The sequence below is a fragment of the Podarcis cretensis genome (assembly GCF_951804945.1).
Source record: "Podarcis cretensis genome assembly, chromosome: 13".
NCBI classification, from domain to species: Eukaryota; Metazoa; Chordata; class Lepidosauria; order Squamata; family Lacertidae; genus Podarcis; species Podarcis cretensis.
In genome coordinates this window covers 34099019-34126804 of record NC_137182.1, presented here as the reverse complement: position 1 = coordinate 34126804, position 27786 = coordinate 34099019, and the positions used below count along the sequence as shown (strand labels likewise).

Sequence of the window (27786 nt, the reverse complement as noted above, 5' to 3'; positions counted from 1 at the left end):
ATACTGTGTCCCCCCCCATTTGTATTACAGTGTGGTACCCAAAAACTACCAGGAGGTTCTTGCCATGGTATTTGCTGTAGAGGAGATAAACAAAAATCACCATATTTTGCCTAACATCACGTTGGGCTACCGAATCTATGATAGCATGCACAGGGTTGTAGTCACTTCTCAGCTCTCACTGGACCTACTTTCTCCACGGCATATTTCAGCTCCAAATTATAAATGTGACCGCCAGAACAATTTGATGGCCATTCTTGGGACAAAGTTTACTGAGATCTCCTTCAGTTTGGCCACTATTATAAGCATGTACAAGATCCCTCAGGTGGGTGTTTTTGAGGATAGTACTGAGATTGTGTGAGATATGAGCATCTAAAATGCTAAGTAAAGAGTTAATACTCACAAGGACTGCAACAGTCTAAGAAAGAATCTTGTGAGGTCATATAACTTGTGCATGAGGCAGTTGTGTAAGTTGGTACAGTTATGTCAATTAATAGCAGTCTTTTTGAGTTAGAGGCACAGAGCAGCAGGCCTGTTCAGTTCTGCTGCAGTCTGCCTCAAAGTTTGTTGGTCTGTAAGGGTTTTAGACTTAGTGATAAGCGGAGAGGGGGCTTGGAGGGGCATTTCTAACGCTCTGCAGCTTGAGCTCCTGCACTTCTTTGGAGAAGAATATTAGACAAACCCTATGACTACTGAGACACCTTTCCAGGAACCAGTGGGTTACACCCTAAATTATGTTTATTTAGATTATTTCAAACTAAATGCATCAAGATTGCCTTGGCTTGATATATCCATTGATCATTATTTTTCCCTGGTATATGAAACATTCATTTAACCCAAAGTAGTGGCTGTGGACAAAAGTAATCCATATTAGCAATGCATACCCTTAATCCACACATTTTCTGTGCTTTTCATATCATATATGTGTTTGCTTTTAGTTCACCTATGATTGTCTTGACTCAAGGGTGACTGAAAGAAGACAGTACCATTCCCTGTACCAGATGGTCCCTAATGATGTCCAGGAGTACAATGGGTTGGTCAAGTTACTTTTGCATTTCAAATGGACATGGATTGGTCTCTTTACTATGGAATACATTACTGGAGAATTTTTTTTGGAAGCATTAGTTCCACAGCTTACCCTGAATTACATCTGTGTTGATTTTATACATAGGATATGGCCATTGGCTTATGCTGAAGGAATGACGGATTTGCTCCTTAGTGAATTTAATAAAATTTCAACTGTCATGACAAGCAAAGCCAACGTTTTTGTGGTCTATGGTAGTTCCATGGTGATGGACATTTTGATCAGGTATCTTCATATGGCACAACTTCCTATAGGTAAAGTATGGCTTGTGACAAGTCATTGGGATTTCAAAACCACCAATGAAAAGAGGTGGAATATGCACCCTTTACAAGGTGCCTTATCTGTATCTATACACTCAAATGAACCCCTGGGATTCAGGACATTTCTTCAGAGTCTAAATCCTTTTGAGGAAAAGCAAAATGATTTGATCAAGGATTTCTGGGAAAAGACCTTCAAGTGCTCATTGAAAAATAATAATGTGGGTGAAGAACCTAAGAAACGTTGCACTGAGGAGGAGAAATTGGAGAGTCTTCCATTACAAATCTTTGAAATGAGCATGACTGGCAGCAGCTATGCTGTGTACAATGTTCCTCATGCAGTGGCACATGCTCTACATGCTATGTATCAATCTAGATTCAAACCCAAATCACAGGTGGCTAGAGTGGATTTGCAGAATCTGCAGCCATGGAAGGTAATTTTACCCACAGCACAGTATTTTCTGCTCTTGGGTGGCCTAGAATACCATATTACTCCACAGCTGTGTAGAAAAAACTTAAAATCTCAAGTACATAAACAGATCTTACATTCAAGGCTTTTTGTTTCCTATCAAATAGTTTGGTGAGAATGGCTGGCTTCCCTGTTTGCTGTGTTATACATAGCACTTTCACTAATAAATCATCCACTTTTATGTCATACCTCCTATATGGGCAAATTTTGGTCAGGGTTGCTGATCACATCTTCACTGCTGGCTAACATACCAGGAACCCCTTTTTAAAGAACGAAACAGGAGAATTTTTTTTACCTTTTCGTCTTTTATTAGAAAGCATTCTCATCATGTTGAGTTTTTGCCTGCGCCTGAAAATTATTCATTTGTCTCTTCCCAAGCTCCTTTGGCTTGGTGGTAATGTATCTTGCTGCCACACCATCTTCATTGATACATTTGGATACTTCTGAACCTATTGTTGTTTTGTGTGATGGATCCTAAGAGGGATATACAGGTTTTTGACCCTTCTACTGAATCAGGTGGAGGCTGAGCCACCTCCAAGTGATGACTCCTAATGAGTTAGTTGCCAGAGGCCAAGCTGCCTACCTGAAAAATAACTATTACTCAGGTGTGACAGGCTGTTCCTCAAAGACCAAATTTCTTATGCTATGCTGATGACCTCCAGTGGGTGTGGCTCTGAAGACCCATAGTTTTAATCTGACAGTTTCTGGTAGAGAGTGATGGCACAACTTCCTTACATGAGTTCAATGGCTAGAATAGTAAAAACTTTGCATGATAATTCCTAAGATTGAGGACCTAGTTTTTGTCTATGATTGGTTATATTTGGATGCAATTTTAAATCAAGATGATGAACTGAACCTTTCAAAACTTCACTGTTTTTAAACAAAACTACCAATATTCTCTAGTATTTTACAAATTAACTTTAGAATTTTTTTTTAGGGTGAAACTAAATTAAGGGTTTTTTATTTCGTAAAATGTCTGGACTGGCTACACACACACAACTAGTGCACACCTCTCTGAAAATTATGGTTGTATTCACCACTCTGAGGATTCAAACATTTTACTCCTTTCTATATTTTTTGAATGTAGCTCCATCCCTTTCTAAGAAATCTCACATTCAACAACAGTGCTGGAGAGACAATACAATTTAATGATAATGGAGAGATAATGGCAGGATTTGATGTGACCAACTGGGTAACGTTTCCAAATCAATCTTTTGGTAGAGTCAAAATTGGAAGGCTGGATCTTCAAGCTCCTCCAGGCAATGAATTAACCATTCAGGATGAACGCATTGTGTGGCATAGAACATTTAACCAGGTGAGCTAGAAAGACTTGTAAATCTTTTTCTCCCAAGTAACTGGAAATGGATTGTTCAAATGTGCCTGATGACTTTTTTTCCCATATTGTTACATACACTCCAATTAGTGCACCCCATTCTGCAATCAGCAAAAGGTTTCAAGACTTCCAACTTCCAACATGTACCCTGGGTTGGTTTCATTTAAAGAGGGTCACTGGAGACTCAGGAGATGCTTGCAATGTAAGGCTAATCTGTACATATATTCACAGTAAGCATAAAAAATTGGTTGGTAGCCCTAATTTCCATTGATTTCCCATCCTTCCTCACATGATCCCAGGGATGGTCACAGATAAAACATCAGCAAATCAATCAAATGCAACATTCATAATACAGAAATACAACAAGAACTAATAATTTAATTGTGCACATAAAATAAAAAGGGAAAAAATAAATGAATAGCAGCTGGCCTTCTGAAAGAAGTGTCTTTTCAATTGCCAGCAAAAGAGTAAATGGTTGGCAGCAGAACTACTCAGGAAGGGGGATTCAAAAAATGGAACATTAAAACTAAGATGGCTCTGGAGTATGCTGCTTACTCACTGTCTTCAGGTAGTAATTTTATAAAATACGAGCAGGAAAATATATGAGGATATCATTCCCCATCAAATCTCCCCAGGCTCCAATGGGATTAGAACCACCAATATCACAGCATTGTATTGTCCTACTAGGGAATTCAAGTCTATGTCTCTTTCAGAATCAGTTTCAGGAGTGCTAATCATTTGATCACTTTCACAAACCCTTCAACGTCATCTTTGGGCATCAGAAGAAGACCAGCACCTTAATCATGGGCCAGCAGCAAATTGGTAGCCAGTGCCATTCTCTCAGCAGTGGTGTGACTGGTTGCCAATACTGTGTCCCAGTAAGCAGTCAAGCAATTTGCATCAGCTTCTGCCTCTTGACCAGTCTCAAGGGATTCCCCACATAGACACCAGGTCTACAGCACCCCTTGTTTCAGATGTTACAGAGGAGTCCATTATGTCAACTCAGAAGGATACCATGGTCAATGGCATCAAAAGCCATTGACATGTCCCCTGTCCTTCTCCTCATAACCAGGCATGAAACCAGACTAGCATGTATCAGCCATGATACACTGGAAAAGAGATATAGGACATAGTATAGAATTAAGTGTGTTGGAAAAATTGAGGAGTAAGGATTTAAAATTTACAGATTTTGATACGTTGACAGACGTATGAAAACTTCATGAAGATGATATATAGGTGGTATTTTATGCCGAGTAAATTAGCGAAAATGTATAAATCAGAATCAAGTACCTGTTGCAAGTGTCAAGAAAGGGAGGGTACTTTTTATCATATGTGGTGGACATGTAGAATTCCACAGGAATTCTGGGAGATGATATATAATGAAATCAAAAAATGTTATAAAAAGACCAGAAACCTTCATTCAAGGTATATTAGGAGCAGAAGTCCTCGCAGAACTGCAGAATTTCTTTAAGCAATTACAGCAGTTTGGGGTATATGCTCAGAAATAGAAAGAAAGAATGAACCCAACAAAGGAGCAGTGGCAGATAAAGTTATTGGAATATGCAGTATTGGCAAATTTAACCAACAGAATACGAAATCAGGAAGATGGCGTGTTTAAGAAAAAGTGGGAAATGTTTACAGAATACCTCAAGAATTATGCAAAGCAAGATAAAGTGTTAGCAGGATTAATGTAAATGTAGCAGTTTAAATTATTACAATTATAGTGGGGGGGGGAATTGAATAAAAGGAGAATTAGAATATGTAGTCTTAATTGATAAATAAATGGAACCATGGAAGGGGGAAAGATAAGTCTATTATTCAATGTGTGGTGATATTTAATGAAATGTGAATTGTAATGAAAATGATAAAATTGGACATTTATTTATAGATTCTTCCCACTTCTCTGTGTAATGACAAGTGCCACCCTGGTTACAGCAGGAAAAAGAAGGAAGGAAAGCCTTTTTGCTGTTATGAATGTGTTCCTTGTCCAGAAGGGAAGATTTCTAACCAGACAGGTAGGAGATATTGTTGTCACAGAGGTCAATGTGCCTTTGAAACATAAGGTAGGTGTTTTCAGTACATTCCTGTACTACTAATTATTTTAACAGTATCATAACTGTTTTTAATGTACAGTTTTAAAATGTTGCATCTGTTGGGATCTGTTGGCAAAGGGTGAGTAATAAATTGAATATTAGTAAGTGCAGAATGAATTCCACAATTATCCAGCAAGACTGACGTGACTATATTTTGTATTCAGCTAAGTTGTTGTGCGTGCAGAACAATTCCTGCGCATGCAATGGAACCTCCCTGCTGTTTCCCCCCTGCAGCACCTAAACCCATTCGAGGTTTCCCACAAGGCTCCAGGGAATAATTATGGAGTTCATGGAGAATAGTGGGAGGACGGGGGGGGGGGGGGAGTGCCAGTGTGTGCGTGGACCTCATTACCATGTGCTTGGTCCACAGAGTGCTACATTGAAACCCGCCATATGGCTTTAAAGGGGGGAAATAATCATGCTTAACATGTGCATTATCTTGTTTGAATGCTCAAAATATTCCAGTACATTTCCACTAACAATGTAAACAATTCCTTTTCAGAAGTAGCCCAGTCCAAATTTAAGACATGTAGTAAAACAAGTTACTATTTAGACTTTCATGTTCTGACATCAGCAATTCTGGCCAGGGCCTTAGAAGGACACCAAATGGGTTTTATTATATATCTTTTGCTAACTGTTGGTATTTGAAGTAATATCTCTTATTCTATATTGCACTGCAGAACTTTATTGTGAGACACATCAAGGGGAAACTGAATTTTCAAAAATTCGTCTTCATTATAATTTTCCAATGATATATATAACAAAGAAATTCAATACACATTACTTATTTCATTTTTATTAACCCAACCATAGAAAAATAGATATAAAGCAAAAACAAAAACAAAAAAGATATGTATATTGAGAAACTGAAATAACATGATCTGAGAACCTATTAATCTCAATTTATTTCTTCAAATAAGTAAAACATGTGAATCAATAGAATGTTTTATTTATTTACTTATTTATTACTTACGGTATACCCAGTCTGACTGGTTTGCCCCAGCCACTCTGGGCAGCTTCCAACAGATGTCTTTGAAAAGTTGCTTAGTTGTTTAACTGTTTGACATCTGATGAGATGAGATTCCACAGGGCAGGTGGGCAGGTGCCACCACCAAGAAAGCCCTCTGCCTGGTTCCTTATAACTTCATTACTAGCAGTGAGGGAACCTCCAGAAGCACTGGCAGAGGAAGAGGAGCACAGCCCCTGGCAGCGCGATCCCAGTAGGTGCCATTGCAACTGCCCCCCACCCGCGCTGGGTGCCACGCCCCTGCAGGCAGCGTACCCTGCCCCAGGATGTACACCAGCCCCGCCCCCACCTGCTCTCCGCCCCTGGTGCTGGAGCAAGATGCTCCATATATAACCAGAAGGCCCTCGGAGCTGGACATTATTGTCCGGGATGAACAGGGCCTGAATATATACATATTCCTATATACAGGGCCTGAATTGTGCTCAGATGCCAATGTAGATCTTTAAGACCAGTGTTATAATATCATGCTCATCAGGGTGGAAGGTGGCTGTAACTTTTTAAATTCGTTTTATGCTTTCTGCTAGTTCTTCCAGGGCTGGGATAGCTTCCACCCAGTTCTGTACTAGGATCTGTGGAATAATGTGCCATATACCTCAAAACACCTTCTTTGCTGATATCTCACATCTGATGGAACTGTTCTTTGCTTAAAAGCAAAGATGGATAGTCTTCGCATGTGAGGAGTTTGCAGTTGAATGACAACCCTTGGCTAATGAACTTGGAAATGAGGAGAGATTTAAGTCTGCTCCAACAATGACTATAAAAGTATCCAATTTTTTAAATATTATTCTAGATATGGATGCCTGCACCGAATGTCCAGAAGATCAATATTCAAACTTCCACCAGAACCAATGCATTCCCAAAGTCATAACCTACCTTTCATACGAGGAACCTTTAGGAATGACTTTAGCTTTGTCTGCTCTTGCTCTTGCTCTGATCACAGCTTTGGTGATAATAATATTTGTGAAGCACCAGAAAACACCCATCGTCAAAGCCAACAACCGAAGTGTCACCTACATTCTTCTCGTATCCCTCCTACTGTGTTTCCTCTGCTGCTTGCTTTTTATTGGAAAACCTGGACAGCTAATTTGCTTACTCCGACAAACAACTTTTGGCATCATATTTTCTCTTGCTCTTTCCAGCTTGTTAGCTAAAACCATCACTGTAGTCCTGGCATTTATGGCTACTAGACCAGGATCTAGAATGAGAAAATGGATGGGGAAAAAGCTGACAAACTCTATCATGTTTTCAGGCTCCTTTATTCAAGCAGGAATTTGTACCCTTTGGCTGAGTATTTCTCCCCCATATGCAGATACAGACATGTACTCCGTCAATGGGGAAATCATAGCAGAGTGTAATGAAGGCTCAACTGTCATGTTTTATAGTGTCTTGGGCTATATGTGCTTCCTGGCCATTGTCAGCTTCACGGTGGCATACCTTGCTAGGAGGTTGCCAGACACTTTCAATGAAGCCAAATTTATCACTTTCAGCATGATGGTGTTCTGCAGTGTATGGTTGTCCTTTGTTCCTGCCTACCTGAGCACCAAAGGAAAATACATGGTGGCTGTGGAGATCTTCTCTATCTTATCCTCCAGTGCTGGGTTACTGCTTTGCATCTTTGCCCCTAAATGCTATATTCTTTTGTTCAGGGCTGACTTGAATAACAGGGAGCAACTAAAATCAGGAAAAGACTAAGTTATATGAGAATTAAAAACAGATGGCACTCCCCCCCTTTAAAGTATCCAATCTGAATGGTAGAATGAATAGTATAATGACCGACACATACAGTACTTCACAGAGGTTAAATATACCGAGAAACATCCTTTCTAAAGCTTTCTAAAGCTTTCTTGACCTGAAAATTAATCTCAGCGATCTTAATGGACCTTTTCTTTGACATTTTAGTGAAATTATTTGCAAGTCAAGATCCACAAGGTGAAGTAGCATATTTATTCTCTTCATATTCCTCAGCCAAACAGGATTATGGACTGAAATTTCCATGAATAAATATAAGATAGGGACTGAAGGTAATAATATATTGTTATTTTCTCTTTGTTGGAAAAACGTTAGTGGAAATGGTGGTTCATGGACCAGTGCCTGTATGTAAGCAATTGGCTGCTGCTCTGTGGTGATTTCCCAGAAATTACAGGAGTAGGAAGGGAAGGGAAAGGGCAGCCAGGATACGGAGGAGGGGGAAGCGAAGAGGAGGAGGAAGAAAACTACCTACCTATCTGCAGGGCCATAGCTAGGGGGTGGCAAGGTGGGCCCCCACCATGAGGCACAGGTGATGGGGGGCACAAAATTTGCTTAAAATATAAATATTGATTATTGCCTCCTAAGAAATGGTTTTGAATAGCGGGTGAATTGAATGGGTGGAGGGGTTGGGGTTGGAGGAGAGGTGGAAAGAAGAGCTAATTTGTCCATGGCTAGGGGGCGCAATGTGGACAGTTCTGCCAGGGGCGCAAGATCACCTAGTTACGGCTCTGCCTATCTGCTTATGTCAAGGGGGAGGGGGCTGGAGTTGCTGCTGCTGTTAAACCTGAATTGGGAGTAGGAAGACAGGGTCCTTGGAAACACTGAGCCAGGGGAGGGAGGAGAAACCCATAATGAAGCAAGGAGTGTCTGGTGGCCCCCTCAGGAGCAGTTCAGCAGACTCCCTTACCTGAACCTTGTGTATGGACCTTGTTAAGCTGGCATCTGTACTCTTTAGTTAAGTACTTCCCTTTCATTCCCAGATACAGATATGCAGTCACTGAATGGTTAATTCATATTTGAATGCAATGAGGGTTCAGCTGCCGTGTTTAATTGTGTCTTGGGTTTTATGGGTTTGTTGGCTGTCGTGCGTTTTATTCTGGCTGTCCTAGCCAAAAAGTTACCTGATGGTTTTAATAAGAATAAGTATACAAATAACGCACTATTGTTGTGTCAAGAACATGCTGCAGAATAACCCCACAATAAAACACCAGTCTGGAAGGGTCCCTTGTTTCTTTCCATCTATCTACCCCTACCCAAACATGCTGACCCACGTAGAATACAACTCAGATTAATCACCCTTCTTAAGAGTCAATAGCCACCAACTGTTATTGATGTTGTTGGGTTTTCAATCTATACATATTTTTATGGTTGGCTTGTAAAGGTAAGAAAGGTGAAGGACCCCTGGGAGGTTAAGTCCAGTCAAAGGCAACTGTGGGGTTGCAACCCTCATCTTGCTTCAGATCGAGGGAGCCAGCATTTGTCCACAGACAGCTTTCCGGGTCATGTGGCCGGCATAGCTAAACAGCTTCTGGCCAACGGAAACGCTGTTACCTTCACATTGCAGTGGTACCTATTTATCTACTTGCAGTGGCATGCTTTTGAACTGCTAGATTGGCAGGAGCTGGAACAAAGCAACTGGAGATCACCTCGTCACAGGGCCTCAAACTGCCGACCTTCTGATCAGCAAACCCAAGACGCTCAGTGGTTTAGACCACAGTGATTGTACTAAGAGTTATTATGCAGCTCCAAAACAGCACCATTACTCCTTTTCACAGACCCAAGAGAAGACAGACAAAGAATGTCCTTTCAATGTTTTATTCACTCTCACATTTGTTAGTACACTTATATGTAGTAAATCACTTCAATATATGCACCCTAGTTTCATAATGTAGCACTAGTTGATACACTATTATGCAGCACAAGCTTAAGACTTGTTGATAGACCAAACAGCAAGTTAGAGTCTTGCTAAACTATGAGCTTTCTGATGTTGTAGTCAGATGAGGTGTGATTCTCTGTCAAATATGAGTTGCTGAGGTTGAATCCTGACAAGACAGAAGTACTGTTTTTGGGTGACAGGGGGTGGATGGGTGTGGGGGATTCCCTGGTCCTGAATGGCGTAACTGCCTGGGAGTTTTGGACTCACAGCTGTCCTTTTTGGACTCACAGCTGTCCATGGAGGCGCAGGTTAATTCTGTGTCCAGGGCAGCTGTCTACCAGCTCCACCTGGTACACAGGCTAAGACCCTACCTGCCCACAGACTGTCTCGCCAGAGTGGTGCATGCTCTAGTTATCTCCCACTTGGACTACTGCAATGCGCTCTAAGTGGGGCTACCTTTGAAGGTGACCCGGAAACTGTAATTAATCCAGAATGCGGTAGCTAGACTGATGACTAGGAGTGGCCGCCGGGACCACATAACACCAGTCCTGAGAGATCTGCATTGGCTTCTAGTACGTTTCCGAGAACAATTCAAAGTGTTGGTGCTGACCTTTAAAGCCCTAAACGGCCTCGGTCCTGTATACCTGAAAGAGCGTCTCCACCCCCATCGTTCAGCACAGACACTGAGATCCAGTGCCGAGGGCCTTCTGGCGATTCCCTCATTGAGAGAAGTGAGGTTACAGGGAACCAGACAGAGGGCCTTCTCGGTGGTGGCACCCACCATGTGGAGCGCTCTCCCTTCAGAAGTGAAGGAAATCAGTAGCTATCCTATCTTTAAAAGACATCTGAAGGCAGCCCTGTTTAGGGAAGTTTTTAATATTTAATGATGTATTGTTTTTAACACTCGATTGGGAGCCGCCCAGAGTGGCTGGGGAAACTCAGCCAGATGGGCGGGGTATAAATAATAAATTATTATTATTATTATTATTATTATTATTATTATTATTATTATTATTATCAAACCTACTCCAGAAAATTCAGCAGCATTTTTGTGTATGTTTCTTCTAATATAATAATTGCAAAGCAATTTCCCCCTAAAAACCTTTTACAAGAAATTTACCCCAATGCATTTGTATGTTATTTTCACCAATACATATCACTTTATTGATGCACCGAGTGCTTGTGCTTCAGCGTCCAGTGTTGTGATGTATCACAGGCCACTGTTTTGTTCATAATGCTATTTAGCATCTATATGAAGCTTTTGGTAGAGCTTAGGATGTTTGGGGAAAGCTGTCATAGAATCACAGAATCATAGAATTACAGAGTTGGAAGGGACACCAAGGGTCATCTAGTTCAACTCCCTGCACTGCAGGAATCTCAACTAAAGCATCCATGACAGGTGGCCATCCAATATTTGCTTAAAAACCTCCAAGGAATTCTGAATGCTCTGTGGATAAACTTAACTCTAGCACTGGTCAGATCTGAATCTACCAGGCTACATAATACTGACTACTTAGGACAAAATAATACGTTTATGATTCAGGTGGAAAGAAGAAAAAATCTTCTAGCACTTTTGTTATTCATGATACAACTTCAGAAGTCAACAACACACTGGGGAAATGATAATCATACCTGTTAATGCCACTGACATTCAGCACATGCTAGCAACACACAAAAAAACAAGATTCTGAGAAAGATCTATAAAACCCTTGTATCCTTCAGAACTAGGTCCAGGTATTGGCAGGGCTCTGTCATTCTTCTGTTAGATAATCTATCTTATACGTTAGGTTATATATCCACTTTTTGGCTTTAGAAACATTATGCAATGCAGTAGAGGGCACCATGGAAACTTACATTTGGAAGGGGCATTTTGTCAACAGGATCATGATGGTGATGGCATTGTTGCTTATACTGTTGTGTCATACTGTATGCAAGACACATTTCATTAATTGCAGCATACGTGATGATCCTCTCCCTATTCCTCATGAATTTTACCAATCAGGAGACCTTTCCATTGGTGGGATTGTTTCTCAAGTCGTGTTCCTATATAATGCACTCTCTTTCATGGAACAGCCTTCACAGATTGTGATTGGTGAGCCTATGTAAGACACCATCCTACTCCCCCCCCTCTCTCTTTCGCACACACACACACATACACACTTTTGTAATGTGTTCAGATCATAATTACCATAACACATATTTAATGAATATTGCATTTATTTATTGTGGGTGTGATGAAAATGTCATGCTGGCAATGCTTGGACTGGCTAGTAAATATTTTGCCTTCTATATTCTATTGCTGGGCACAAGGCATTAGTAAGCCTTTCCTCATAAGTGCCAATGAAATGAATGAATGGATCTGGTATACTTCTGTTTGCCCCTGCAAAATTACCTCCAAGAGGAATATACTATGGTACCTTCATAGTCAAACACCTTTGTTGTCCAACAAATCGGCTCCTGAACGCCACAAACCTGGAAGTGAGTATTCCGATTTGCAAACGTATTTTGGAAGCCACACATCTGACGCGGCTTCCTCAGCTTCTGACTGAGTGCAGGAAGCTCCTGCAACCAATCGGAAGCCATTTCCTGGTTTTCAAACGATTCTGGGAGCCAAACGGACTCCCGGAATGGATTAAGTTCAGGAACCAAGGTACCACTGTACCTGTATTTAATCCTTGGCCACACTACTACTTATTTTTCAAAACATTTTGCTCCTTCTTTCTTCATTTCCATTTCTGCCGCTCTCCATGACCTTTCAATTATTTTGTGCTTTTAATCTTTCATTTAACATTATTATGTTTGCACAATACAACTTGTTTCATTGGTCCTGTTGATTTCAGCCTGCACTTCACCTCGACTACTCCCAAAAAACGGAGGGAAAATTTCATTTTATTGCCACAGGCCCAACATCATATCTCACTCTCTAATGAGAGTTTGTGAATGATAGCTTCATTATTACTTATTGAAATACATTTAAATGAACACAGATAAATTATTGTTGGGGTTATGAATTTCAAAGGTAATTTTTTGAATTGGCCTTAAATAATTGTTGTATGGATTTCAAATGCATATAGAATATTAATGTGCATTTCTGGGGAGGGGGTCCATAATCATATTCTCAAAGAGGTCCATGACCCAGAACAGATTGAGAACCAATGCTTTAGTTCTATATTGATCAATATCTGAAATATTTAAAGGATCCCTCTTTTATTCCAGATATGGATGCCTGTGTGAAATGTCCAGAATATGAGCATCCCAACAACGACCAAATCCAATGCTTTCCCAAGGTTCCAAGCTACCTGTCTTATCTTAGCATTCTTGGCTATTTTTTTCTCTCAGATCACAATGCTTGATCTTTTATAAAGTATAATAACACTCCGATAGTCAAAGCCAACAATCAGACTCTCACCTTCATCCTTCTCATCGCCCTCCTGCTTTGTTTCCTCTGCTCCTTTCTCTTCATTGGACAGCCTGGAAAGCTGACCTGTCTTTTCCAACAAATAACTTTTAGCATCATCTTCTCTGTGGCTCTTTCCAGTGTTTTGGCAAAAACCATTACTGTAGTTTTGGCATTCATGGTAACCAAGCCAGGATCCAGGATGTGGAAATGGATAGGGAAAAGGCTGGCAAATTACATTGGCCTTTTCTGCTCCTTTATTCAGGCTTGCCTTGGTACTCTTTGGATGTAACACGAGGTACCACTGTACACTCACTGAATGGGGAAATCATACTTGAATGTAATGAGGGTTTAGTTGCCATGTTTTATGGTGACTTAGTCTATATGTGTTTGCTGGCCATTGTCAGCTTCACCTTGGCTTTCCTTGCCAGGAAGTTACCTGACAGTTTCAATGAGGCCAAATTTATCACTTTCAGCTTGCTGGTGTTTGCAGTGTTTGGTTGTCCTTTGTTCCCACCTATCGGAGCTACAAATGAAAATACATGGTAGCTGTGGATATATTTTCCATGTTGTCCTCTGGTGCTGGGTTACTGGCTTGCATCTTTTCCTCTAAATGCTACATTATAATATTCAGACCTGAGCTGAACACCAGGGAACAACTTATCAGCAAAAAAAGTAAAAGAATATGAGTGCATATCATTATTCTGCTTGCATATGTAGTTCGTTGGAAATGCTGGTTGTAGTGATGTCGTAATAATTCAGTCATAGGTACTTGCTTAAGCAAACAACTCTTCTCATAGTACTGTTTGCAGAGTTTAGCCAGAAACATTCCATTTCTTTCTCACTTGCTAACATTCCTTACATTTGAATAAAACAATTCTTGATTAACTGTGCAGAAGCATCTTGGTGGATTCCTAACTTAGGTCGTAACTCCAGCAAAAGATCCTAAACCTCTCAGCAGTGTCTATATGAAGATACATGAGTGCTGGCTACATACATGTGAGTCCAGGGACACACTTGTAACACCCTCTGAAGGGCTTGAATAATTCTCTCCAATATTATCAGTAATCTAGTCATTCTAATAAGCAATTGTTGTATATTTGAAAGTACTGTATTAGCCTGAATACAAGCCTCATGTTTTTCCCTAATTCCTACCATGAAAAGTGTAAGTGCGGCTTACATTCGCAACCTTATGGTATGCAGCCAGGAGCGCGGGGGAGACAGTACCAGGAGCGCGGCAAAGCAGTGGCCGACCCAAGCATAGTTCCCTGTTGTCTCCCCCAAGGCCAGGAAGGGAGACAGCAAGGAAAGGGGAAAGGCCGCTGGCAATGCAGTTCAGCTCCCCACCCCCACTATGCAGCCAGGAGCACCGAGGAATGGAGAGGCTTATATTCGGGTATTTTTAATTTTCTCTCTCCCCCCCACTTCCAATTTTAAAGGCGCGGCTTATATTTGGACCAATACGGTATCGTTGTTATTTATGTATTTTCATTATATATATATATATATATATATATATATATATATATATATTCTGACTGCCATACTTCTGGGGTTTTCCAGACATATCCATGATCCGTCCAAGACTTATAGCGTCTGGGGGGATTTCTGGCAATCATGAAATTGTCCAGGAAAACCCACACGTATGGCCATTCTAGAAGTGCTGGTTTTTCATTGCACTTCTTTAAAAAAAACCTCAAAAACATTAAATTTCTTGGCGCTCAGGAATTATTTAAACAAGTCCCCAAATTATTGCAGATTTGAAATCAGTGGTTAAAACAAGTGCATTTTTTAAGGATTTAGAATGGCACCAACTGTATACAAACATAGGTGAAAACCTGCTTCTTGATCTTAGGAATCATTATGCAAAAATTGGTTAGAATATCTCACCCAAATGTACAGCGAACAAACAACTTTCCAAAATGTATAGCAGATACATTGAAAAGCATATATCTAGATCTGGAGACAGGCAGCTTGGACCTGCTGGGGAAGTGCCACATACTACTAATTATACCTAAAATGAGAAAATAATAGTTGTACCACTCTAATAAGGAAAATTCCTAGTAGTTTTCTCATGCATGATACAACTTCACACTGGGGATGTGATAATCATCCTTAACTTTATCAAAATTATGGGTTTTTGCAACCTCTAGCACAATTGACATTGAGAGCCTATTAGCAAGATCAACTATCCACATCTGAAAAATGCTATAAAACCCTTATGTTCAGAATGGGATGTAGGTAAGAACTGGGTTCTGTTACTCACTTCTAAGTTCATTTATATATATATATCTTGAGGTATACAGTACCAAAACTTGATTCTGCTGTGATACTTAAAACAAATAAATCTCTGCTTCTCAACCTTTCTCTTTGATCAGCATATCTTCCTAATCCCAGATTCTGACTAGGTATTCGTTAGCGTGCACACACAAAATGCAACCTGCTTATCAACTATTCACCTTACATTCTTTTGCAACAACTGATTTCGACAGCTACACCATTCTACCCCACTTTTGCACACTAAAGCATTGCTACATTTTCATTTTTCACCATTAGATGAAGAGTGAAGAAATAAATGATTTGATCCTGAATTTTGCTGACCTTAGATCCTATTTAAATCAATCAGACAACTCTGAAACAATTTAAGTCCCATTAATATAAGTGAGAGCTTAGTTACATCATTTAGTTGGCAACCAAAGGAAATACATAGTTCAATGACACTGGTGGAAAAGAGTCATTATTAACTACCTGCAGTGGTTCTCAAATTCCCTAAGATCAGTGAAGTAACAGAATCATCCACCATTCAAGTCAGTTTGTAGCAATCCTGATAAAAACTGTGTCAAATTCTGTAGAGGAAAACTTTGGAGCCCGGATTTGGCAGAGGTATTCTATCAACAGGATCATGTTGGTCATTGTGTTGCTACTAGCACTACTATGTCATGCCGTATGCAAGAAACATTCCATTAATTGCAGCATATATGATGATCCCCTTCCCATTACTCATAAATTTTACCAGTCAGGAGACCTTCTCATTGGTGAAATTGTTTCTCAAGTATTCTACCTATATGATCTCCTCTCTTTTATGAAACAGCCTACACAGATTGTGATTTATGAACCGATGTAAGAATTCAGTTTTTTATCCTCTTTCTCTTTTCTTCATTCTTTTATATGTTTGGACCATATCAGTTGCTTGACCCATATTCATCTTGGTACAGTGATTCTCAGCTTCTTGCATGTACAGTGGTACGTCGGGTTACATACGCTTCAGGTTACATACGCTTCAGGTTACTCCGCTAACCCAGAAATATTACCTTGGGTTAAGAACTTTGCTTCAGTATGAGAACAGAAATCGCATGGTGGCGGTGCAGTGGCAGCGGGAGGCCCCATTAGCTAAAGTGGTGCTTCAGGTTAAAAACAATTTCAGGTTAAGAACAGACCTCCAGAACACATTAATTACTTAACCTGAGGTACCAATGTATTGAGTGATATAATATTAATAATAATAGGTTGTTGGAGAGATGGCCAAAAAAATTTCACTCTACATCTCCCTTCTTCTCAGCATAAAAAGTTAGGAGGCATGTCATAGTTTATATATGGACTATCTACCTTGGGCTTATTGTTTGTTGTTTTTAGGCAAAGGGAGTGAATCCAATAAGTGCACATAGAAGCTTATTAAGTAGAATGAACCATCAACATTTTAAGAATTCAGCATTTCAATTCAAATATTTTATTTATCATGTCTATTATCTTCTAAGGTTTTAAAGTTACACCACATTCTTGACTATATAGTTGTTTTTATTTAAGTATTTTCATAGTTAACAAGGGTACATACAACGTCTCTGATTTCAATTCACAGAGACCTTTCTACAAGTCATTTATTCTTGAAGATCAGTTCTGAAGAATAGGAACACCTTTTTATAGAAATGCCTTTTTATTGCTTCCAACACAATTGTTTTATTTATCAGCTGTAACAACTCTAAATTTCATTACAGTTCAGTGCCAAAGAACTACCAGCACATCCTGGCCTTGGCATTTGCTGTAAAAGAGATCAACGAGAGTCCCAACATTTTATCAAATCTCTCCCTGGGATTCAGCATTCTTAATAGCTACTACACTGCAAGGATGACCTACAAGGCCACCCTCAGCCTGCTTTCTGCACAACATAGGTTTGTCCCCAACTTCAAGTGTCACAACCAGAACAATCTGATAGCTCTCATTGGAGGATGTCTTTCTGAGATCTCTGTCAATGTGGCCATCATTTCAGCAATCCACAAAACTCCACAGGTAAGCTGTGGTGTTATGGTGATTTTACAACTGTGGCACACCATCATGATTTCAGAAGTTGTCTGTTATATTTTGATTAGAAACTACTTTGGGCCAAGTTATTTGATATTCTTGGTCTATCACTAGTAGTATAAGATGTTGGATACACCTTGTAAATTCAAGTAATGCTAATGGTAAAAAAGCTTTAATGTGACTGCAACAGGAGTGTAACGGACTCCTTTGTACTGTTGAACCCCGAGAGTGGATCCAATACTTCCAATCATTGTTTTATAATAAGGAAGCTCAGTTTAACAAGCCGAGCGTTCAGTCAGAGGTTTCACCTCACTGGCCACCCGTAACCACAGAGGAAGTAGAGAATTTGATGGCACAGCTAAAGAACAAAAAGGCCCCTGGCATAAAATTATATGCAAAACACCTCTATATCAAATTAACTAGTTGGATGGATGCCGAGACTATCTTGGCGGAGGAGCAAGCTGGATTTAGGCAAGGCAGAGCTACCATAGATCACTGTTTTGTCCTAGCACATCTCATCAATAAATGCGCCAAGAAAACCTGTGGGGTCTTATATGCAGCCTTCATTGACTTGAAGGCTGCCTTTGATTCAATTTCACGAGTAAGACTCTGGGCCAAATTGAATACATCCAGTATAGATAAAAGATTACTAATTTTGATTAATGGCCTATATAAAGATACTGTGCTGTACATAAGATCTTCCACAAATGGCCAACTCATAGGCCCTGTACCAGCCACCCAAGGGGGTTAAGCAAGGCTGCATTCTAGCCCCAGCTTTATTTAACCTATATATCAATGACATGGTTAAAAGCTTAACATCTCTGGAGTTTCATGCTCCCAAATTAGCCACAAAACCAATCTCAGTGCTCTTATATGCTGATGATGCGGTTCTCCTATCCTGAACAAAAATAGGCCTAAAAAGGTTGATAGGAGAATTCTTAGCATACTGCAGGAGAGAACAGCTGGTGGTAAACTATCAGAAAACCAAAGTCATGGTTTTCACAAGGAAACATAGATCACATGCTGGAGCATGGACAATTATCCAATTGAGCAGGTTAAAGCCTTTAAATACATGGGCATAGTCTTCCAGTCATCGGGGTCATGGGATGTACACCAAAAACGTGTTAAAGAAAAAGCAGCCCAAAGTGCTAAGATGTTGTCCTGTTTTTTCCATACGAAGGGCGGCAAATGCATCCCAGCAGCCCTAGAAGTTTTTCAAGCCAAATCTTTGGTGCAGATACTTACGGGGCCCAAATTTGGACGGGTAATCATTGTAGCATTCTTGAAACTCTCCAATCCAAATTTTCAAGGCAGATTTTTTCTGTACCACCCTGTGTCCCAAATGCAGCATTATGACTGGAGGCAAGTCTTCCCTCTGTAGAAACTCAGTCCTGGCAAAGAACTCTTAATTATTGGCTCCGTCTAAATTTAAATCCACCCGGTCTACTGTCCTTAGTGACACAAGACCCCCACAAAAGTGGGTTGTTTTAAAAATGTGCACCAAAAACACCTCTCCTGTGGACTACACCCACATCAGCTTCTCATGACAGGCTTTATTAAAGCAAAAAGGCTAATTGGACAGTGCCTGAAGGACTTAGAGCAACAGAACAATCCGGCCATTATAAAGAAATTCTGTCCTTGGTATGCCTTTTTTCCCCCTTCTCAGTTTGATTCCCTGGCACCATATTTGTATAAATTAACTATCCCAAAATATAGATGTGCCTTCACATTGGCCAGGTTGGATGCGATGCCCTCTGCCGTACTTGAGGCAGATACCAAAAGATTCCAACTGAGAAACGACTCTGCCCCTGTGGAGATGGTAATCTGGAAACAGTGGCTCATGTTCTCCTGTCCTGTCCCCTTTATTTTTCTATACACTATAAATTGGAAAATGACAAATAAATTGTTTGTTTTTACTGCATAATGATTTATTGTTCCTTAGGTCATTGTATTTCACCCATGTGTCATCATGTGTTTGACACTATGATGAATAGAACATGTTCCTATATCAATCAATCATATATAAACCATATAAATTACAGAACAGAAATACATGTACTATAGATCCTACGTTCTGATTATCAAAGGTACATGCCCTTAAAGAAAGAGGGAGCCAGCATACCTGCCTCAAAGCACTCGGGATGGAATGACATCTAGCCAGAAGAAAGGTTCTGCAATATTAAATAACATTGGATATAAGAGCAGTTCAACAATTGAACAGCCAACTGTTGCAGCTCCTCTTGCTCTCAATATCCACAGGTTGTTTGACCCAATTGCCTACAGGACTCACTGAAATACGTTGATAGAATATGTTTTTGGGATCCATTTGAATAATGCTTATAAATTTCCTTCCAGCTCACTTATGGATCATTTCTGCCAGGACAGCATGCTAAAATGCAATACCCATTTTTGTATCAGATGGTCCCAAATGAAGCCCACCAGCACATAGGAGTAGTGCACTTACTTCAGCATTTTGGATGGACATGGGTTGGACTCATTGCTGTGGATGATGACAAAGGGGACAGGTTTATACAGACAATTGTGCCAATGCTTTCACAAAATGGCATCTGCTATTCTTTCATATTAAGACTACCAAAATGGAATTATCTGGATGAAATTATAGACTTGGCAGTACAGCATTTTGACAGCTATACAATTGCATTTGAGGCAACAGCTAAAGTATTTTTTGTATATGGAGAACCTCCATCTTTTCAAGGTTTGAGAGTATTGCTGTTTGCAGCACCCTTCTTCTCTTTGCCACCTCTGGGTAGAGTGTGGATTGTTACATCTCACTGGGATTTTGCATCACTTTCTGTTCAAAAAGATTGGGATTTACAAAGCTTTCATGGTACCATATCCTTCACAGCTCACTCAAATCAGCCATCAGGATTCCCAAAGTTCCTTCAGATGCTAAAACCCTCCTGGGAAAAAGGAGATGGCTTTATCCAAGACTTCTGGGAGCAGGCATTCAGCTGTTCACTAGAAATGTCTATGGGCCAAGAGAAAAACCAGAAGAAAACCTGCACAGGGGAAGAGAACCTGGGGAGTCTTCCTGGAAGTGTATTTGAAATGAGCATGACTGGACACAGCTACAATGTCTACAATGCAGTACATGCAGTGGCACTTTCCTTGCATGCCATATACAAATCCAGCCCCAATGAGAGAAGGTTGATAGAAGGGGAGAAACAGTTTTCTCAGAAAGTTCAACCATGGCAGGTAACTGTAACTCATGTAAAAGTGAAAGATGAGCTAGCTTTTGATAAGAACATAAAAGGGGTTATATATCTGCATAATATAGTCCCACTTTTTTGTGCTTTTCATTTCATTTCATTACATTTCAATCTTCATTTTTTCTTTCAAATTCATTTTGGTAACAAATACCAACCATATGATAAAATAAGGTAGGGTTGTTTTATTTGTGTGATTGTGTGTTTGTAAATAAACATAACCAGTTTCCTATTTGGAGCCAACAGAGGGAAGTGGCATCACATACTATAAAGTTTTCACACGTGCTGTCCAAATAAAATGGGAGACGGACCTAATAGTCCCTTTCTCTATATTCTCTTTCAATCTAGATCCATAATTTTCTCAGAGGCTTCACATTCAACAACAGTGCTGGAGATACTGTGTGCTTTGATGAAAATGGGGAATTAGTTGTAGGTTTTGACATTACAAACTGGTTGATTTCTCCTAATGGGTCGGTAATTAGATTCAAAGTTGGAAGACTGGAACCTCAGGCTCCAACAGGCAAAGAGTTAATCATTCATGATGATCAAATTGTGTGGCATCAAAGTTTTAATCAGGTGAAATATAGCTGTCTGTTTATTTTGTGTCTGTGACCAGTTTTTGTCCTGTAAGCCATTTTTGGTAAGCCATTGAAAAGAACTTAGTACATTCCAGCTTTAATTTTGGTAAAAGCCAACAGAAAGGGTTGTACATGCCCATAAACACATCTTTAAATCTCCCACAGCGGCAAGTGGGAGGCATCACCACCCTGGGTGGCTTCCAAAATAATGAAAACACAGCAAAACATCAAATATTAAAAACTTCCCTGATATAGGGCTGCCTTCAGATGTATTCAAAAGGTTGTGTAGTTGTTTTCATGTTTGACATCTGATGGGAGGGTGTTCCAAAGGGTGGGTGTCTGGTTCCCTGTAATTTCCTTTGTCACAGTGAGAGGAATGCCATAAGGCACTCATAACTAGACTTCAGTGTCCATACTAAATGATGTGTGTGCAGATGCTCCTTCAGGTTTACAGGGCCGAGGCTGTTTAGGGCTTGGGCAAATGCCACAAGGCATTTGTACAGGGCTCATCCATGTTCTACCCCTCATATATGCTAGCTGTTGGAGAGGTGGATGACTGAGGAGCATTAATCTGTAATTGCAAATCCCACTTTGATGTTTCTCTATAGGTGTATCCACTTTCTATGTGCAATGACAACTGCTATCCTGGATACAGCAGGAAAAAGAAGGAAGGGGAGAAATTTTGCTGCTACGATTGTGCTCCATGTCCAGAAGGAATGGTCTCTAAGTGGAAAGGTAGGAGGCATAATGTACAGAAATATCAATACAATTCCATAACACAGGATGTTTCTTTGGAGAATCTGTAGCCCATTGAATGTATATGAAGGTAGTGTGCAACACAGGTTTAAAACAAGTAACAATCCCCCCCCCCAACAAAATTATCACTTTTAGAGACATTATGGTTTGGATGCAGTGTAGCATTAAAGTCCCATAGTGTTGCCTTTGTTCCACCAGACGGTGTTTTTGTGCCAGTAGAACATTGCTGCACAAGAGAATGCATGACCAGGTTGCTCACTACTTTGCTGGGCAATAGATTGCACAAGGTTGTGCAGTGAAGTTGCCCTAATGCAACTGTTGCATTGGCTTCCTCTGCTGAACAACGATAAAATTCACTGATCTGCTAGAACAAGAGCCCTTTGGCTAGCAGACAGAGAAACTCAAGACAATGTACATGGGCCTTCCAGGAGGCCTTGGAACTAAAATTCACAAATTAAATGAACACACCAACATTTGGATTTGAAGGGCACTTTGTGAATACTTCACATCCAAAATCCCAGGAAATCCAAAAAACCCTGTAAAAATGTTTATTCCTGTTAAATGAAGAACTGTAGAAATGAAAACCATATCCCGACCACTGTGAAGTGAAATGAAGACACAGGGACACGTGATATGAGGTTAATGGGCTAGAAAAGGCCACAACTTTATTGATTACAGCAATGCAAAGGTATTGGCTTAGGCATTGGATCGCGAAACAAGTGGGTTTATTCACCAGGGGTTCATCACCTGTTGATGCTAATCCAACTATAGGCTCACCCCTGATGTCACCGAGGGTCGTGCCATGGCCTCCCACCAAGCAGGCTTCGGATGGAATACACGACCGCCAGATTCCTTTAACGGAATACCCCTAGAAATTGAAGGCATAGGCGATGGCCACACCTAGCACTTCGACACACCACACCACATTATTCCAATGCCTAACCTACCCACCAATACCACAAAAAGTTGTGATGATTGCTACGAGGTAGGCGAAAAAACCAAAAAGCCTAATGCCAAATGGAAAAACTCCTACCAGCCCCCCCGGGCAACCGGGGCGACCAACCTAAGGTCCATAGCAAGGCCAATGACCTAAGCCCTAACTCAATGGGAGTGGAGGGTGGGTGACTTGCACAGGACGATGAAGAGAAATGAGGCCGGGGAGGGGCTGGCACTGCAGCATAAAGGCTGCTGGACACGCCGCCCCATGGCACCTGGTTGGACGGCCACCGGGGGGGGGGTGAGCGCCAGCCAGGTGAGCTGAAGGCAGGGGGCAACGCCCCCTGCTAGGAGCGGTGTTCGGGCTCCCGCCCACAACCACTCCCCTCTCTTTTAGGGAGGAGAGTCTTTCTCACTGTGAGTATTCCCCCCCTTTTCTTTTTTCTTTTGCCAAGGTCTTCATACTATTGTTATACTGAAAGCAATCCTCTAATGCGTGAAAAGTTTTCTTCCAATGTTTGCAGACTGCTTTGCAAAAATAATAATTGTCTTCATATTTTTTTTGATGTGGGATTGAAATTGCCTTAAAATTATGAGGTGGCCAAGGGTGGTGTGTCCATTAAACATTTGTCCTCTGCTTATTACATCATCTTCCTGTCACTCATTGAAACACATGAAGCCATGGAGAATGGTTCCCAAGTACATGAGAATATTGTGAACACTGGTTTGGTATTTACATGAAGTTGTTACATTTACCTTTAAAAAAACCCCTCTGCTCCAATTTCTTTAAAAGTGCATTAGGAGATACCATTGGGTTTTCAGGAAGCCTGGGTATCCAAGAACATTGCCAAAAGCTGACCACTTTGTTTAAAGACAGGATTCTCACAAAACTCCTCAGTCCCCAAGAAAGTCAAATAAGCACTGTTGTTTAGTCAGTTTAGTCATGTCCGACTCTTCGTGACCCCATGGACCAGAGCATGCCAGGCACTCCTGTCTTCCACGGCCTCCCGCAGTTTGGTCAAATTCATGTTGGTAGCTTCAAGAACACTGTCCAACCATCTCATCCATTGTAGTCCCCTTCTTCTTGTGCCCTCAATCTTTCCCAACATCAGGGTTTTTTCAGGGAGACTTCTCTTCTAATGGGGTGGCCAAAGTATTGGAGCCTCATCTTCAGGATCTGTCCTTCCAGTGAGCACTGAGGGCTGATTTCCTTCAGAATGGATAGGTTTGATCTTCTTGTAATCCATGTGACTCTCAAGAGTCTCCTCCAGCACCATAATTCAAAAGCATCAATTCTTCAGCGATTAACCTTCTTTTTGGTTCAACTCTCACTTCTGGGAAACCATAGCTTTAACTACACGGACCTTTGTTGGCAAGGTGATGTCTCTGCTTTTTAAGATGCTGTCTAGGTTTGTCATTGCTTTTCCCCCCAAGAAGCAGGTGTCTTTTAATTTCGTGACTGCTCTCACCATCTGCAGTAATCATGGAGCCCAAGAAAGTAAAATCTCTCACTGCCTCCATTTCTTCCCCTTCTATTTGCCAGGAGGTGATGGGATCAGTGGCCATGATCTTCGTTTTTTAGATGTTAAGCTTCAGACCATATTTTGCGCTCTCCTCTTTCACCCTCATTAAAAGGCTCTTTAATTCATCCTCACTTTCTGCCGTCAAAGTTGTGTCACCAGCATATCTGAGGTTGTTGATATTTCTTCCGCCAATCTTAATTCCTGCTGGGGATTCATCCAGTCCAGCCTTTTGCATGATGAATTCTGCATATAAGTTAAATAAGCAGGGAGACAATATACAGCCTTGTCGTACTCCTTTCCCAATTTTGAACCAATCAGTTGTTCCATATCCAGTTCTAACTGTAGCTTCTTGTCCCACATAGAGATTTCTCAGGTGACAGATGAGGTGATTAGGCACTCCCATTTCTTTAAGAACTTGCCATAGTTTGCTGTGGTCAACACAGTCAAAGGCTTTTGCATAGTTAATGAAACAGAAGTAGATGTATTTCTGGAACTCTCTAGCTTTCTCCATAATACAGCGCATGTTTGCAGTTTGGTCTCTGGTCCTCTGCCCCTCTGAAATCCATCTTGCACTTCCTGGAGTTCTCGGTCCACATACTGCTTAAGCCTGCTTTGTAGAATTTTAAGCATAACTTTGCTAGCATGTGAAATGAGTTCAATTGTGGGGTAGCTGGAGCATCTGCCCTTCTTTGGGATTGGGATGTACACTGATCTTCTCCAGTCTTCTGGTCCCTGCTGAGTTTTCCAAACTTACTAGCATAAGTGTGTGTTCCTCGCTTCCACTGTGTATTCATAACAAATTGAATTAGATTGTATCTTACTGCCCAGTGGTTTCCGCTACTTTCTTCAGTTTAAGCTTGAATTTTGCTCTAAGAAGCTGATGATCTGACCCACAGTCAGCTCCAGGTCTTGTTTTTGCTGACTGTATAGAGCTTCTCCATCTTTGGCTGCAAAGAATATAATCAATATGATTTCAATGCTGCCCATCAGGTGATGTCCATGTGTAGAGTCGTCTCTTGTGTTGTTGGAAAAGAGTGTTTTTGATGACCAACTTGTTCTCTTGACAGAATTCTAGTAGGCTTTGATCTGCTTTGTTTTGAACTCCGAGGCCGAACTTGCCAGTTGTTCCTATCCTCTTTTCTAGTTTTCGGACATGATTTCTTTTTAATAAGTTAGTGGAGATTTGTTTTTTTTAAATGAGGTGAGTTTTGGCATACCTCAGCAACCTACTACAGTGGTCCCTCGGGTTACAAACACCTTGGGCTACAAAAAATGTGGAATCCAGACTCCGCTAACACAGAAATAGTACCTCGGGCTAAGAAATTTGCTTCAGGATGAGAAAAGAAATTGTGCTCCAGCAGTGCGGTGGCAGCGGGAGGCCCCATTAGCTGAAGTGGTACCTCAGGTTAAGAACAGTTTCAGGTTAAGAACGGACCTCCGGAAAGAATTAAGTTCATAACCAGAGGTACCACTGTGAAATAATGGAATTTATTAAATTAGGGAGTTACTAATGTCCAAAAAACATTTAGAGGAGGTTGATGATTTACATTTATATCCCACCTTTAATCCAAGGAGCTCAAGATTGTCTTCACTGTTCTCACCCATCTCTGTTGTATCCTCACAAAAATTGACGATAAGCTGAGGAAGCTTTGTAGCTGAATGCAGATTTTAACACTGGTCTCCTAGGTCCTAGTCCAACACTAACCATTGTGTGACACTGGATGTACAGTATACCATTTCAACATCATCCACAGATTTATTTGGAACTGCAACAAAAATGCTCTCACTCCCTTTTAGAAATGTGGAGCTGACCAAAGGACTAAAAGAAGACAAAATGAGACACTTCAGTTGTCTAGATAAATGTTGGTCAGCACCTTTAAATAATTATTTAAAATACAGTAATTTAAATAATTCTTCTTCTTTTTTCCAGATATGGATGCTTGTGCCAATTGTCCAGAAGATCAGTATCCCAATAAGGAAAAAACTCAATGTATTCCCAAAGTTCCAAGCTACCTCTCTTACAAAGAGAATTTAGGGGTCAGTTTAGTTACCTTAGCTATTACTTTCTCCTTCCTCACAACCTTAGTACTCTTAACTTTTGTGAAGCACAGCGATACCCCCATAGTCAAAGCCAACAACCACACCTTGACCTACATCCTTCTCATCTCCCTCCTCCTTTGCTTCCTCTGCTCCTTCCTCTTCATTGGAAAGCCTGGAAAGGCAATCTGCCTTCTCCGACAAACAGCATTTGGCATTGTCTTCTCTGTGGCCCTTTCCAGCATTTTGGCAAAAACCATCACTGTGGTTCTGGCATTCATGGCAACCAAGCCAGGATCTAGGATGAGGAAGTGGGTGGGGAAAGGACTTTCTAATTCTATTGTCCTTTCTTGCTCATTCGTTCAAACTGGCATCTGTACTCTTTGGTTGAGAACTTCCCCTCCATTCCCAGATACAGATATGCACTCAGTCATGGGGGAAATAGTACTGGAATGTAATGAGGGTTCAGCTGTCATGTTTTACTGTGTCTTGGGCTATATGGGTTTTTTGGCCATTGTCAGTTTCTTTGTAGCTTTCCTAGCCAGGAAACTACCTGACAGTTTCAATGAGGCCAAATTTATCACTTTCAGCATGTTGGTTTTTTGCAGTGTTTGGTTAACCTTCATTCCAACCTACCAAAGCACCAAAGGGAAATACATGGTAGCTGTGGAGAGTTTCTCCATATTATCCTCCAGTGCTGGATTACTGGGTTGCATATTTTTCCCTAAATGTTACATTATTGTGCTTAGGCCAGAGTTGAACAGCAAGGCACAACTGATAAACAGAAAAAAACTGAGGGAAAAGCAATAAATCCATTCAGCTCTTCTATAGAAATTATTGGAAATGCTGGTGAAGGGGACGTCATGACAATTCAAGCATAGGTGCTGTCTTAAATAAACATTCCACACTCAATTTATGGGGAATGGAGTTGAAATGGAAATATCCTGTTTCAATTTGCCCCCAAACCCTACCTTACGGACCTACTCCTGGAGTAACAGTTACCTATTTCACAAAAAAGAGCTGTTCTCACTCCTCAATTATCATTTATTTATTTTACAAATATATAAACCATTTATAGCCAGAAGCCATTGAAGATGTGTTCAATTAGGCAGCATTCTGTTCTCACAGTAGATAACCAGATGCCTTTCAGA

The 27786-nt window shown here is 40.7% G+C and overlaps 1 protein-coding gene across 4 annotated transcripts; it reads left to right on the top strand.

Moving 5' to 3' along the window:
• The first annotated feature begins 533 nt into the window (after positions 1–533).
• LOC307201443 (vomeronasal type-2 receptor 26-like) lies at positions 534–27596 on the top strand. 4 transcript variants are annotated; one of them, XM_079950663.1, is made up of 7 exons: positions 534–567; positions 3029–3122; positions 5029–5155; positions 19934–20794; positions 21154–21381; positions 21992–22118; positions 26529–27596. In XM_079950663.1, exons 2-7 carry the CDS (start codon positions 3088–3090, stop codon positions 27443–27445), a joined length of 2295 nt encoding a protein of 764 aa, XP_079806789.1. In that variant the 5' UTR covers positions 534–567; positions 3029–3087; the 3' UTR covers positions 27446–27596. The 4 variants fall into 4 exon arrangements, with proteins under 4 accessions (XP_079806789.1, XP_079806791.1, XP_079806792.1 ...); XM_079950665.1 differs by lacking the exon at positions 534–567 and having other exon boundaries at positions 2938–3122; positions 19997–20794; XM_079950664.1 differs by lacking the exons at positions 534–567; positions 3029–3122 and adding an exon at positions 17275–17566 and having other exon boundaries at positions 5065–5155.
• Positions 27597–27786: the final 190 nt, after the last annotated feature.

What these genes read in the sequence shown, in the direction of transcription:
- LOC307201443 (XM_079950663.1), top strand. Translation starts at nt 3,088, where the DNA reads ATGAACGCATTGTGTGGCATAGAACATTTAACCAG. An exon ending in GGCATAGAACATTTAACCAG is followed by an intron (nt 3,123 to 5,028) that starts GTGAGCTAGAAA and finishes ATTTATTTATAG; the next exon opens with ATTCTTCCCACTTCTCTGTG. An exon ending in GGCATCAAAGTTTTAATCAG is followed by an intron (nt 21,382 to 21,991) that starts GTGAAATATAGC and finishes GTTTCTCTATAG; the next exon opens with GTGTATCCACTTTCTATGTG.